Source organism: Ictalurus furcatus, chromosome 9 (assembly GCF_023375685.1).
Source record: "Ictalurus furcatus strain D&B chromosome 9, Billie_1.0, whole genome shotgun sequence".
Classification (NCBI taxonomy): Eukaryota; Metazoa; Chordata; class Actinopteri; order Siluriformes; family Ictaluridae; genus Ictalurus; species Ictalurus furcatus.
Window position 1 is genome coordinate 29,611,664 of NC_071263.1, and position 15,357 is coordinate 29,627,020.

The window sequence follows — 15,357 nt, forward strand, 5'->3', positions numbered from 1 at the left end:
GGTCTAACCGTTAGTGGAAATGATTTTTTATTATATTTCCAGAAACGTGAACATGACGGGACAGGGAAACCATGAACAAACTGGGTACAATACAGCACAACGCTCTCGAATTCTAACGCTTCATGCAAAAATGAAGATTCTAGCCAGACATCACAGCACAGCACAGCGCGTAGGCAAAAACGTCAGCCGAAGGCTTTCTGCTTTTATCAAGAGTGCAAACACAAGGCTTTACCATCAGAGACATTGTCAGGAGAGGATAAAAACCAGGGCTTCTTAAATTCGACCCTCGCAGTGATACGAATACTTATTTGTTTATTTATATTTATAATCTATTTATTAATGCATGTCATTATTTTTTTCCCTTCATCTTTTTTAGCCTAGTTAATTGGACTGCCGGAGAAGAACAGTGGGAGTCGGCAGCACATTGGAGTTTCTCTTGCCTGGTAGGCGAGATAATTAATATGATTTGTTCAGCCCTTCTATTATATTCGGTTGCGTGTTCTTCCCTCAAGAAGTTCATGCTGGGGCCACTAGCTTACTGTTTTGAAATTGTTACAGCAAAACTGTAAGAAGAATGATTACAGTCGGGGATAAAGATGTACAACCAGCAATCTTTCTCCACAAAGCTCTGTGGGGTGCCTGATAAGAGCAGATTTAACAGCTTGCCATGTTAGTGCTGGAGATGAGCACTTAGAGCATCCCAGACTGTAAACGATTGCACACTCAATGGAGTTTCAGCGCAGCCAACGCATCCTACCTACTCTGACAACAGCGTGACAACACACCTGAGGCCTCTCAAGGCTTTCTTCCTCACTGCACGCCCTAACACACCCCCCTACCTCCCCACCACCACCACCACATCATCATCATCCCATAACGTCCGTGCTTCCTGACACACCGTATACTGGTCCACAGAGCTCTGGGAGAGGCAAGTGCCCACATAGATATACCATTTGTATTTTCCAAAAACAGCGTACACCCAAGATTCATCCTAGACCTCTTTAAAGACTACTGAAAAACCCTTTTCAGATGCTTCTACACAATAAAATGAACTTGAGGTAAAATGAGGTATGAACTACATACACCATATGGCCAAAAGTATGTGAATGGTTGTTCCCCAAACGGTTGAAACCCAGAAAGTTGGAAGCCCAGAAGCGTATCGAACGTCTGTTGCATGCTGTAGCATTACAATTTTCCTTCACTGGAATTAAGAGACCCAAACCCTGTACCAGCATGACAGAACTCGAGTGTCCTGCACAGAGCCCTGTCCTCAACCCCACTGAACACCTTTGGGATGAACCGGAACCCTGACACCACTGCCGATCCTCACTAACACTCGTGTCTGAATGAACACAAATCCCCACAGCCTCGTTCCAAAATGACGTGGAAAGCCTTCCCAGAAGAGTGGAGCTTATTGTACTAGCAAAGGCGGATTAAATCTGGAATACCGCTTGGCCACATGGTGTACTCTGCGTAATCTCAATGGCACATCTGTAAAATTCGAGATCACGTTTCTAACTTGAACCTACATGTAACTTTTCCCTTGCAAATACTGGAATAACTTTTGGACTTCAACGTGCCCATAGTATATGCTCATCCTTTCAATACTCTTAGTGCTATTTGCCTTTACTCTTATACACCTGTACACTTCCTCATATCATCTCAGAGTTTTTCTTGCCACGGTCACCTCTGGTTTGCTCGTTATGGATCTAAATATAAATCTACATCCAGATTTGATGTTAAAATCACCACACAAATAAAAATGAATAGATTGCATAGAAAGGTATATAAATCCCAGTTATGCTAAGCTATTGAGCAGTCTGCTGAAGGTTAACCACAGGTTAATGGCTCTGACGTAGGGAAACTGAGCTGCCACTGGCTTATGCATTCGGGGTGAAAAAGACATCGGAACGAGGAGGCTTTGTGACTTGCTTCCTCTGATAGTCTGTCAGGACAAGTTAAGATGACTTCTGTAGCTAACATTGAGGGAGCTTGCTGGAGCATCTCATCTCAATTACAATCTGCTTGGGCCCTTTCCTCCATGAAGGGCACCATGCACTTGGGGCAGTTTCATTCGCCTTGGGAGGAGAGATAGCATACACTATAACAGGGCTGATACCTGTATTGCAGCATGCAGAGGTACAGTACCAGAGTAAAAACAACAAAAAAAATCCCTAATGTAAAAGCAAAAGAAACGAAGGCCTGGAGTGAAGCAGGATCGGTTTCCAACATCAAGCGCTTTTCCTGCTTAGAGTGCGAGCTCAAATCTTCGGCCCTTGAGCCAGGTCCTTATTCATCAGTTGGTTAGCTCTATGCTTGGTGCCTCACACTGAGAAGAGCTGAAGAGATGTTTTTTATATGTACCCTGGAGTGATTATTCCCATGAAACCTCACTTCAGCCCAATAAGAGTTCAGGCAAGATAGACACATCACACTGCTTTCTACTAGTAGACACTTCTTGAAAAATCGGCTTGTTCTAGGCAATCGTTGGATTTAATCCCAGAAACTACAGGTACTCTGGGTGGTGGTGTGGGTGTTCCCTAGTGAGTTAGCCCAGGCCAACTCATCTCCAGTTACTGAAAACTCCTCCTGGACTCGATTTGAATAAAAAGCTCCGTTAATGCTACCAGGACCTAGGTGCAGTTGGTTTCAACTTTATTCCCACATATATACAGTGAATTTTTTTTTATTTTCTTCTTCACATATCTCAATTATTAGCAAGTTGGGGTCAGAGCACTGGGTCAGCCCTGATCTGATGCCCCTGGAACAGAGAGGGTCAAGGGAGGTGCTCAAAGACATCAGACAGTGGAAGCTTGCCAGTGTCAGGGTGTGAACTCTTGACCTTCTGAGCCAGGGTGAACTCTTGAGCCATAACGTCCCCAAAAATCCCACTCACACGGAGTGAAGAATCGCTGAAGAACAGATCTATACACGCTTTATCCTCACCTACAGGTCAGCATTCTTCATGACTACAAATGCCATGTGATTAAAAGGTAATGTGATTAATGACACCCGAAGGCCACCGCAAAAACTCTAGAAATATTTCAGGCTTTTATTAATGATTTTGTTTATTAACTGCTCAGTCTTTTCCACGCTCTCTCTAAACACCCACATCGTTGACATTCATTTGCCGCTTGCACAGAGCAAATTTAACCAGAGCACCATTTTCATAGCACTCAGAAGGACTTTTTAAGTTTTAGGTTAGCAAATTTCCACTAAAACTGTTCTCATGACCGTATATATACCGCAGGCCCCATCCAGGGCTCGGAGGGTTACTTTGGGCCACTTATGTAAAGCAAGTTGATACAACACAGAAGTTATGGTGGCCATATTCTGGTTTTCCAAAAAGAGGACGACTTTTTCCTTTTTATTTATTTATTTATTTATTTATTTTTTACTCGAGGTGGGGGCGGGGGATTGGGGGGGACGATACCACTCCAGCAATGCATAAATGTTCACAAACCCAATTCCAAAAAAGTTGGGACAGTATGGAAAATGCATAAAAAAACAACAACAAAAAGAGTCGTTTGAAAATTCAGTTCTCCCTGTACTGTATTGGAAACACATACTTTGTGAATTAAATTTACTTTTGAAAATACACACTCTTTTCAAATCTGATGACTGCAACACACTCCAAAAAAGTTGGGACAGTCGCCTGTTTACCGCTGTGTAACATCACCTTTTCTTTTGATAACACCTATTAAGCAGTTGATTAGTTAAAACAGGTCTTTTGTTTAAATACGTTTACACATCAGTCCTCTTTTATTTTTATTAGCATGTTCCATACTGTCCCAACTTTTTTGGGAATCAGGGTTGTAGTTTGGTAGCTTTCTGAGAGTGGGTATTTTTATTATCTGCTGATTATATACTGCCTATGGAACATCTGGAGTGTCTTGTGTTTTATTACAGTGCTGGATTTAAGTGGTAAAGTCCTTCTTTCTATTACATTAGCAAAGTCTAAACCTGCTCCTAGATTAGTGATTGCTGAGAATCTTAAAATGAACCGATTTATTGTTCGACTAAATTGCTAATTTATGGGTATTTCAAATTTTTCGCTAGCAGTGGGGGAGTTCTTTTAGAAGAAAATAAGACTCTCAGGAGCTGTAAACAGTGGTATACTGCTCTGCTGTAAAACAGCCAGGTGTTGGTTCCTTCTCAAATGTTATTTTGTGTGTGTGTGTGTGTGTGTGTGTTTACCTGTGTAATGGTTCTGCAAGGGGTGTGTGTGTACCAGCTCTCCAGCGCCCCCACCAGGCCTGATACGAACAGGCCTAGAGCAAGTAAACAGAACACTCCAGAGAGCGCGTGCAGTGTTAAAGCTCGACTCTCCGAGCGACGCTCATTGATACAGCGGCCTTTACGTGGCCACCACTTTTGCTTTAACACATCCACATCACCATGCTGCTGCAGCTCGAGGATCCTGCACACACACACACACACACACACACACACATTAATGTGATAATGAACTAAAGTACTGTATATGTGAAAGTGTTTTTATGAGGGCAGACATAATAATAATCATTCATTACTGAAAAACTTACATTTACATTTACTGTTTAATATCACAAGAGACAAAAAAGACATGTGAGACAGATCAAGAGAGAGAGAGAGCGAGAGGCAGATTGAGAGAGAGAGAGAGAAAGAGACAGAGAGAGAGAGAGGCAAATGTGTATGTGTGGCAGAGAGATAGAACAAGTAAATGGACATCTGTGAGGCAGCAGTAGACAGACAGACACACAGGAGAAACAGTCATGTTTGAGACAGAGAGAGAGAGAGAGAGAGAGAGAGAGAGAGAGAGAGCAGGCAGACAGAGACAGACAGACAGAGAGAGAGGGAGACAGACACAGTGGCAGGTGGAAAGAGAGAGAGAGAGAGAGAGAGAGAGAGGTAAGACAGATGTGTGTGAGAGGATGTCTTGAGGACTACCAAGCTGACTGGTGAAAGACAGACAGACACACAGACAGGCAGAGAGAGAGAGAGAGACAGACAGATACATAGGCAGACAGAGAGGCAAGCAGAAAGGGAGGCAGACACAGACAGAGAGAGATCGACAGGAATACATAGCGTGAGACAGGCAGAGTGAAACAGACAGACAGACAGACAGGTAAGACAGATGTGTGTGAAGGGATGTCTTGAGGACTGCTGATTGGCAAAAGACAGACAGACAGACAGATGAGTAAGACAGACACGTCAGAGGATGTCTTGGTGAGGACTGCCATGCTGAAGGGTTACAGACAGACAGACAGACAGACAGAGAGACGGGTGAGACAGACGTGTGTGAGAGGATGTCTCGGTGAGGACTGCCGTGCTGACAGACAGAGAGACACACGGACAGACAGACAGACAGACAGAGAGACGGGTGAGACAGACGTGTGTGAGAGGATGTCTCGGTGAGGACTGCCGTGCTGACAGACAGAGAGACACACGGACAGACAGACAGACAGACAGAGAGACGGGTGAGACAGACGTGTGTGAGAGGATGTCTCGGTGAGGACTGCCGTGCTGACAGACAGAGAGACACACAGACAGACAGACAGAGAGACAGACAGAGAGACGGGTGAGACAGACGTGTGTGAGAGCATGTCTCGGTGAGGACTGCCGTGCTGACAGACAGAGAGACACACAGACAGACAGAGAGACAGACAGAGAGACGGGTGAGACAGACGTGTGTGAGAGGATGTCTCGGTGAGGACTGCCGTGCTGACAGACAGAGAGACACACGGACAGACAGACAGACAGACAGAGAGACGGGTGAGACAGACGTGTGTGAGAGGATGTCTCGGTGAGGACTGCCGTGCTGACAGACAGAGAGACACACAGACAGACAGACAGACAGACAGACAGAGAGACGGGTGAGACAGACGTGTGTGAGAGGATGTCTCGGTGAGGACTGCCGTGCTGACAGACAGAGAGACACACAGACAGACATACAGACAGACAGAGAGACGGGTGAGACAGACGTGTGTGAGAGGATGTCTCGGTGAGGACTGCCGTGCTGACAGACAGAGAGACACACGGACAGACAGACAGACAGACAGAGAGACGGGTGAGACAGACGTGTGTGAGAGGATGTCTCGGTGAGGACTGCCGTGCTGACAGACAGAGAGACACACAGACAGACAGACAGACAGACAGACAGAGAGACGGGTGAGACAGACGTGTGTGAGAGGATGTCTCGGTGAGGACTGCCGTGCTGACAGACAGAGAGACACACAGACAGACAGACAGACAGACAGACAGAGAGACGGGTGAGACAGACGTGTGTGAGAGCATGTCTCGGTGAGGACTGCCGTGCTGACAGACAGAGAGACACACAGACAGACATACAGACAGACAGAGAGACGGGTGAGACAGACGTGTGTGAGAGGATGTCTCGGTGAGGACTGCCGTGCTGACAGACAGAGAGACACACAGACAGACAGACAGACAGACAGACAGAGAGACGGGTGAGACAGACGTGTGTGAGAGGATGTCTCGGTGAGGACTGCCGTGCTGACAGACAGAGAGACACACGGACAGACAGACAGACAGACAGACAGACAGAGAGACGGGTGAGACAGACGTGTGTGAGAGGATGTCTCGGTGAGGACTGCCGTGCTGACAGACAGAGAGACACACGGACAGACAGACAGACAGACAGAGAGACGGGTGAGACAGACGTGTGTGAGAGGATGTCTCGGTGAGGACTGCCGTGCTGACAGACAGAGAGACACACAGACAGACAGACAGAGAGACAGACAGAGAGACGGGTGAGACAGACGTGTGTGAGAGCATGTCTCGGTGAGGACTGCCGTGCTGACAGACAGAGAGACACACAGACAGACAGAGAGACAGACAGAGAGACGGGTGAGACAGACGTGTGTGAGAGGATGTCTCGGTGAGGACTGCCGTGCTGACAGACAGAGAGACACACAGACAGACAGACAGACAGACAGAGAGACGGGTGAGACAGACGTGTGTGAGAGGATGTCTCGGTGAGGACTGCCGTGCTGACAGACAGAGAGACACACAGACAGACAGACAGAGAGACAGACAGAGAGACGGGTGAGACAGACGTGTGTGAGAGCATGTCTCGGTGAGGACTGCCGTGCTGACAGACAGAGAGACACACAGACAGACAGACAGACAGACAGAGAGACGGGTGAGACAGACGTGTGTGAGAGGATGTCTCGGTGAGGACTGCCGTGCTGACAGACAGAGAGACACACAGACAGACAGACAGACAGACAGACAGAGAGACGGGTGAGACAGACGTGTGTGAGAGGATGTCTCGGTGAGGACTGCCGTGCTGACAGACAGAGAGACACACAGACAGACAGACAGACAGACAGACAGAGAGACGGGTGAGACAGACGTGTGTGAGAGGATGTCTCGGTGAGGACTGCCGTGCTGACAGACAGAGAGACACACAGACAGACAGACAGACAGACAGACAGAGAGACGGGTGAGACAGACGTGTGTGAGAGGATGTCTCGGTGAGGACTGCCGTGCTGAAGGGCGATGCCGTAGCCTTTGGTATGTTGTGGGTCTGACGTAGCCGTGAGCGAACATTCATCATCAGTCAGGGCAGCATACTCCAACACAGCCATGTCCCACAGGAATACATACGCCTCCTGCTTTACCTAACACACACACACACACACACACACACACACACACACACACACACAAAGGTTCCGAAATGAGATTCTTAAAAATGTATGAGACTTTCATTTCCTATTTATCAGCATATTATTTTCCAGAAAAACAACCTGTCTCTCTCTCTCTGTCTCTGTCTGTCTGTCATTTCAATTCATGATAGCTTTATTGGCAGGCCTTAGTCTCTCTCTCTCTCGCTCTCTCTCTCTATTTCTATCTCTCTCTCTCTTTCTCTCTCTCTCTCTCTCGCTCTCTGTCTGTCTGTCATTTCAATTCATGATAGCTTTAGTGGTAGGCCTTAGTCTATCTCTCTCTCTATATATATTTCTATCTCTCTCTCTCTCTCTCTCTCTCTCTCGGCCTGTCCAGATTTGGTATTAAGCTCCGTGTCAGACAACCCGAGCACGAGGGAACAGATCAGACAGACATTCACACCAGGTGTCTTCATGTGTCTCCATTTCGTCTCCGCTGACCACACTGCGATCACATTTTCTCAAAAGCGGGGTTGCCAAATCTGACAAAAGCAATCCGAAGTCACTTCAAACCCACAAACCCTAGACAGCGCTAATACGCTAATAGAAAACACAAACGCAGTGTCTATAATTAACTGTCAGATGTCATTTACTAATTAAATCATCAGACACATCAGACAGTTCGCTCGATATAGGTTTTACTCGCACTGTCATGTTGTGCAGGACTTCATCTAATCGTGCTTCATGTGCTTCCAACAAGATCACAAAGGAAGAGATTTATTCGCGTGCTTTTGGATCATATGAGATCTATTATTATCTATAAACTCCCCAGCGACCTGGACAAAAGTGAATCATTTTCTCAGACCTGCTGAAGGAAATATTAATGATCCTGAGTTGTAAAGTTTGTTCTGAACGATCTGCTGATGTGAGAACACTCAGCTCAGTCTGTGATTGGTCAGAAGGAACTAACGTGTTTCATGGACACTGAATGTAAATACAAACTGTTAATCTAATTATTAATCTAACACTGACTGCGTTTACACGGACAGCAGTAATCTAATTACGGAGCTTATTCTGAATAAGACGATATTCTGATTAAGGTGTTTACATGAGTCGCTTTTAGACGATTCCTTTCATGTTCTTGTTTTACGTGTTATAGAACATAGATCGATTAACGGCACACGTCATTACGTCCCCACGCCACGCCGTCCGACGTTCCCTGCAGAATTTCACGTATCGGTGTACAGTTGGTCTTCGTTATGGTACTGTTTACAGTTTTGGGTGTTTTTATTTTTAATTTTACGAAACCTTCAAGTGCAGGTAATTATTTGTCGTGCTGTACGTGCAAATAGACGACTGATTGAAGCCGTGGGCTGCGTCCCAAACCGCGTACTTACCGTCTATATAGTAGCTGATATACATGTATATCTCCTACTGTATACTGTAGCAGGCAAGTACGCGGTTTGGGATGCAGCCGTGCTCTCTTGTTTGCCATCAAACGGTTGAGCGCTGCCGTGTGTACGTGTCCTGTCTCACAATGCGGTGAAAACTCTCACACGGCGTTAATAGTGTGATGAAGGTGTGTACATGTCTGTAATGCGACTAAAACAGGAATACTCCACACGTCTTAATCCCATTCGTGTTTACTTCGAGTACGACTTTAATCGGATTAAGGTCCTCGATAATCTCTGTTTACATGCTAGTGTCTTAATCAGGGTTAACATCGGAATATCGTCGTCCGTGCAAACGTACCGAGTGTATTGACACAGCCACAAACTCTGATACAGACATCCTGAGAGCAGTGAGGCTTCAGTGGCTGCTGAAATATTGCTTTGTGTTCGCAGGATAAAACGAGAACAAGACAGAACAAACGACAGACTGGCTGATACGTTGTCCGTCTGCTCCACTGAAAAGACACTGCTCTACATTACTTTCAGGGTCGTGCTCTTGGAGAAAAATAATCCGCAATGGGGTGGCGTGATGACGTGAAGCAACTGTTACTACCCTGAAAATTACAGCGCATTTTCTTCCTCTACAGTATATCACAGCCGTTTATGAGCGATTAAATGCCATATAATAGATATTCATAAACAGATATGACTTTCTAAAATAAATGGACCCTGATTTGGGGAAAACATCATTTAAGACACAAAAAAAAAGAAAAAAAGAAGCAAATCAAATGGGCAAAATACCAGCTACTGCATGCTAATGTTCTGTTTTACTGTTCCCTGCAGACTCACTGAAAGAAAACCTGCCTTCTGGCCTAAAGGCACACCGCCGCATTAACAGTACTCTCAGGCCTCAACTTTATGGGCATCACACCCACAGACTGCAGCACATCAGCATAACCCTGCTCCCCATTCACCCTGCCGTATTACAGCCTGACATCTTCCGGACTCCGCCCACATTCTCCGACCCTAACTGACCTCATCATTAATCTCCACAACACAATAAGACCATTACATAGACTGTGTAACAGACACGGGAACTTTATCAAGTCTGCAAAACTTCATGCAAGTCAAGCAAAGGTCATTCCTGCGCATTCCTGCCTCCCTCTTCCATGGTATAGAAGGAGTCTCCAGTGTCAGAGCTGCAAGAGAAACGCAGCGCTTGAAACCTTCGAAAAGCCAAAGACGAAGCGTGAAACAGAAATGAGCAATCGAGAAATCCATTTCTAACCGGGTCAGATAGCTAGCTAACTCCACTCCGTCATCCATAACCTCTTTTGCTTTCCTGCATGGTTAATGGTGAGGTTCAAACTAGCTTCTACACTAGGAGAGTAAGTGCTGAGTGTGGGCCAGCATTGACCTAATATCATCAGAAGGTTTAATCAATGCCACTTGCTCCTGCAGATGCAGTAGGTAGACCAACGCCACCTCCAAAAATGTTTGACCAATGCCACCTGTACCCTATCAAAAACTACACTGGTCACTATTCACCACAGGCAGCACGGTGGTACGGTGTGTTGCTGCCTCACATCTCTGTTTACTGTCTCTGGAGTTTCACAAGTCTATCTAGGGTTCCTCCAGGTTCTCTGGTTCCTTGCCACCTGCTTAAACATGCTGGTGAGCAGAGGCTGTGCTAAATTGGCCCTACGTGTGAATGAGTGTGTGCATGGTGTCCTGCAATGGACTGGCATCCCATCCAGGGTGTATTCCTGCCTCCTGACTAGTGTTCCAGGAACAGGCTGTAGATCCACCACCACGCTGACCATGATAAAACACTTAATGAAGACTGTTTATTGTTGTTTATGTCATTATTCTTCAGCACTAACCAACACATTAATGCAATACCAATCTGAATTCTTCGCTGAAGCTCTTATCCCTTATCCATGTTTCCCCAGACACTAAGGGCTTCCATTTTGTCATAAAGATGGGGAAACTGTGTATGGACTGAAGAACAAACGCTTACGCTGGAACAGAGAATGTGTGTGTGTGTGTGTGTTTTGTGTAAACTGAAGACATTGTGATGCTCACACCTTTATCGTAGAGTGTAACCGAACTCTGTGTGTTACCTTTCTTATGCCTTCAGCCAGAGTGTGTACACAGTTCTCCTGTCCTTGATGTTTGTTGATGGTCCTCCACAGCTCAGAGAATGTGCTGTCCTGCTCCAGTGGGTTCGTCCCCTTCATCTTGAAATATTCAAACACAGCCGAGTCTCTCACTGTGCCGTAATTAATGCCTGACTGCTGCGCCAGATCCTGCAGAGACCTAAACACACACACACACACACACACGGAGAAGAGAAGAGTTACAGACGTGGCTGGATTTCTCATAGGTTCATTAGATAGGCAGGCACGAGTCTCTGGAGAATCGTAGATGAAAGGAAGTGAACGCTATGACATACATGTCAGAAAAACAATTAATGGCGTAAGTGTTTTCTTGAAGTTGCTGAAGCCTGATGTGCATCAATGGTGTTAATTTAACTCTGCGTTAATGAGAACGGCTCAGATAATTGGATTTGTTAATCGAGTGCGTGAGATATGCGTCTGAACTCGGCGCTGATCAGAATAACAATGACCATTCAGTCAAGGCCGTTTAATGAACATCGTGGAGGATCATCGATTTGGAGTCTATATATGAAAGGCTTCAAGTAGGAAAAACGAAGTCGTCGTCTGAAATGTTTGAGTTAATATATGGGCATACGTACATCCAAATTACATCTGCAGAACCTCAGCAACATAACAGAGGTGACAGTTCAGCCCCATTTTCATTCCTCAGCATAGACAACCAATCAGCACTCTTTACACATCCCATGACTTTTCAATCACTTCTGCATGTCCATTGCTCTGCCCCACAGCCTTCTCCCTCACGTTTCAATCCATCTTTCCATCTTTTCCCATTCTCTCACCTACTCCTCCCACATGATCTCCTCCCCGATCTCCTTCACAATCTCTGCCTGTTGTTGAAGCTCCACTTGATGTATTCCGTGATCTCCACCTGATCTCCCTGACGTCTTCCACGATCGCCACCTGATGTCTTTCATGATCTCCTACTGATATCCTCTACATTCGCCACCTCCTCCATCTCCTCGCTGATTCACTCCACAACCTCCAACCAATGTCTTCCGCAATCTCCACCGTATCTCCTCCCTGATCTCCTCCCTGATCCCTTCCATGATCTCCAGCTAATCCCCATGATCTTCATTTACCAGATTTTTCTCTTACTGAGTCATGACTGATCTGATCTCTGAATCAAATCCATATTCCTGCCTGTTCTACCTTTGCTACGATAAGCAGTGATATATTTTAAGCCGTTAGAGTTACAGACTCAGCACTTGGCTGGTTGTCTCACTAGCAGGCATTCTGTTGCTATTGGTAAACTCAAATCTGCTGCTGCTGCAGTATCTCAGTGTACTTTCTGGGGATCAGCTGCCCCTCTTCTTGGGTCACATTATACAGCGTCACAATGTTGCTCCAATAACATGTACAAAAAAAAACTATGGACAAACAACAAACTCTTCCACATTAGGACATTTACTAAAATACCCTTTACCACCTTTCTCCTTCATCATGTCCTTCCTAATGTTTTCAATTGTCTTCTCTTGATCTCCTCATTGATATAATATTGAGTCTCCTGATACCCTCCCTGATCTCTCCTATAAGCTCTACTGGATCACACTTTGATCTTCTCCATTATCCTCGTCTGACCTTTTCCATGACTTCCTTCCTAATCTTCTCTTTTATCTTATCCAAAACCTCCTCTTTGGTCTCTCCCATAATCACTGTGAACTACTGGATCACCTCCCGATCTGCCCAATTATCTCCTCCACGATCATCTCCGCTATCCTCTTCTTAAATCCTCCATTATCTTATCACCATTTGACCTTCTCTCTGATCTCCTTCCTGATCATCTCCTCTGTGAACTTCTCCATCTGAATAATTAGAAATTGGTATAAAATGGGTGTTGGTCCATGTTCAACTTTTACGTTTCACCTTTCAGTGTCTACTAATAACCGCATTTGGGAAAAAGTTTCAGAAAAATAAGTGGAAGAAACACCTTTAGCGGACGATGGTACAGAGGAACCGAGATCGTTGATTGGCTGAACGAGTAAGAACAAAGTGCAGGTGTCATACCTGACAGTGTTATCCAGTCTGTGTGTAGTGAGGTACACTGTAAGATTAGCTGTGTATGACGAACATACGATGAGTGTGAAGAGCCACCAGCTGCCCAATGCGATTCTCACTGATACTGAGGCAACCATTGACTCCACACCTGAAACACACACACATACACACAAAATTCCTATACTTCCTACAATTCCTATAGTTCCCATGTCAAATGGTTCATCAAACATTACAACAAATTTAGCCAGCCATGGTAACGCATATGTGTTACCTTGCTGAGTGAAGGCTCCATAAATGATCCACACTGTGTTCAGTAAGCTGGTGTTGGCAATGTTGGTAGTGGCGGCACTCCGGCGTGAACAGAAAGACTGAACACGGCGCAGGAAGAAGATCATCACTCCCACCACGGGCACGGCAGCGCAGAGGCACACCCACACCGACAGGTCAAAGGGCGCCAGGAGTGAAAAGATCGACAGCTTCTCCACAGACTTGCTCATTAGGATCCCTACAGAGTAATCCAGGTAGCGCTTAGTGAAGTCGACCACACCCTCGCGTTCTGGAGTGATGGTGATTGCTGCGATCGCCATGTCTGCCCTCTGCATGACACACAACATTACACACTAACAAACAATACACACAATCAGTGAGAGGCTCAACTCTTCCAGAACCTTTCATTCATTACGACTCAAAATTGTGCACTTTCTAAGTTCGAATCTCTACAGTCCAGACCCATCTAGGTCACCCTATATTCACATCAACAGGGGTAAAAAAAAATAATCAAGCTAATCTAGGCTCAGACTGAGTGTTGGTGATGGTTGATTAGTTATTTATGATTGCCTTGTTGGTGAGTTCCCCGATCAGACCGTCCCAGGAGCCGTTGGGTTGTGGAGAGCCGTATTTTCCATCTGCGACCTGATAAATCTCATATTTGAAGCCGAGAGTTTTTGCCAGAGCATCTAACACATCGATGGAGAAGCCTTTATATCGCTTCGGTTGTCCAAGTGTGTTCTCCGCTGCCATCACAAAGGGCTCCTCCTGAAAGACACCACAAAACCCCACACTGTCACTCCATTCACAAAGCTAGCCAGTCTGGCAGCTCAGTTAACCCTGCTATTAGCTACGTTAGCACTACAATTAGCACATTTTGACAAACCATCAGAATTATTTAAATGTCAGATAGGCTGCTAAAGCCTAACAGGAAGGATTTGAGCTAAGATCTTCTATTTGAAAATGACTCTCCTAGTTTTCTGTTACTTTTGCCTTGCTGGAGAAAACACAGTCTAATGAAGATGGAAATGGAGCTGATGAAAGCAACATGTTAAACAAACCAATGTTTATTTATCGAGGACAAATACACACCTATTCACTGCAACACATACACCAGCAAACTGTAGCACTTACAGCTGTGGTCGGAAGTTTACACACACTCATCATTAAGATGAATGTCATGGCAATATTGGGCTTTCAATCATCTCTTTGAACTGTTCTTTTTCTGGGGCAGAATGACTGTACAATATACATCTTTAATAAAAATAATAAAAACAAGAATTTGGTTCACAAGTTTTTATTTATTTGGGGTTTTCTGTTGTCAACACTACAGGTCAAAGGTCAAAATTATACATACAGGGTCAAAAATATACATACAGCACACCTGATATTTAGTTGAATGTCCATTAGCAAGTTTCACCTCGAGCAGACGCTTTTGGTAGCCATCCAGCAGCTTCTGGCAGAATTCTAGTTGGATATCTGAGCAGTCTTCTTGGCAGAATGGGTAAAGTTCAGTGTTGGTTTTTAAGCACAATCCACAAATGTTCGATAGGGTTGAGATCAGGATTTTGGGAAGGCCATTCCAAAAGCTTAATGTTAGCCTGCTTTATCCATTCCACATCCAGCTGTGTTGTGTGTTTGGGGTCATTGTCCTGCTGGAACACCCAATTGTGTCTAAGTTTCAACCGTCTGGCTGAGGGTTTGAGATTATGCTGAATAATTCTAAGGTAGTCCTCCTTCTTCATTATTCCATCCACATTGTGCAGTGCACCAGTTCCACTGTCCGCAAAACAGCCGCAGAGCATAATGCTACCTCCACCATGCTTAACAGTGGTACAGTGTTCTTTACTCCTCCAAACATACCTCTGGTCATTGTGGCCAAACAACTCAATCTTTCTCTCATCTGACCAT

At 45.3% G+C, this 15,357-nt stretch overlaps 1 protein-coding gene across 1 annotated transcript in view; it reads right to left on the reverse strand.

Moving 5' to 3' along the window:
- grid1a (glutamate receptor, ionotropic, delta 1a) overlaps window positions 1–15,357 on the reverse strand; it is a 54,954-nt gene that overhangs the window by 1,624 nt on the left and 37,973 nt on the right. The window contains exons 13-18 of the mRNA XM_053633652.1: window positions 14,017–14,214; window positions 13,451–13,775; window positions 13,189–13,327; window positions 11,128–11,323; window positions 7,459–7,625; window positions 4,198–4,420 (exon numbers count right to left, since the gene is read on the reverse strand). Of these exons, the coding sequence (XP_053489627.1) occupies window positions 4,198–4,420; window positions 7,459–7,625; window positions 11,128–11,323; window positions 13,189–13,327; window positions 13,451–13,775; window positions 14,017–14,214 (1,248 nt within the window). The remainder of the gene's footprint in view (window positions 1–4,197; window positions 4,421–7,458; window positions 7,626–11,127; window positions 11,324–13,188; window positions 13,328–13,450; window positions 13,776–14,016; window positions 14,215–15,357) is intronic.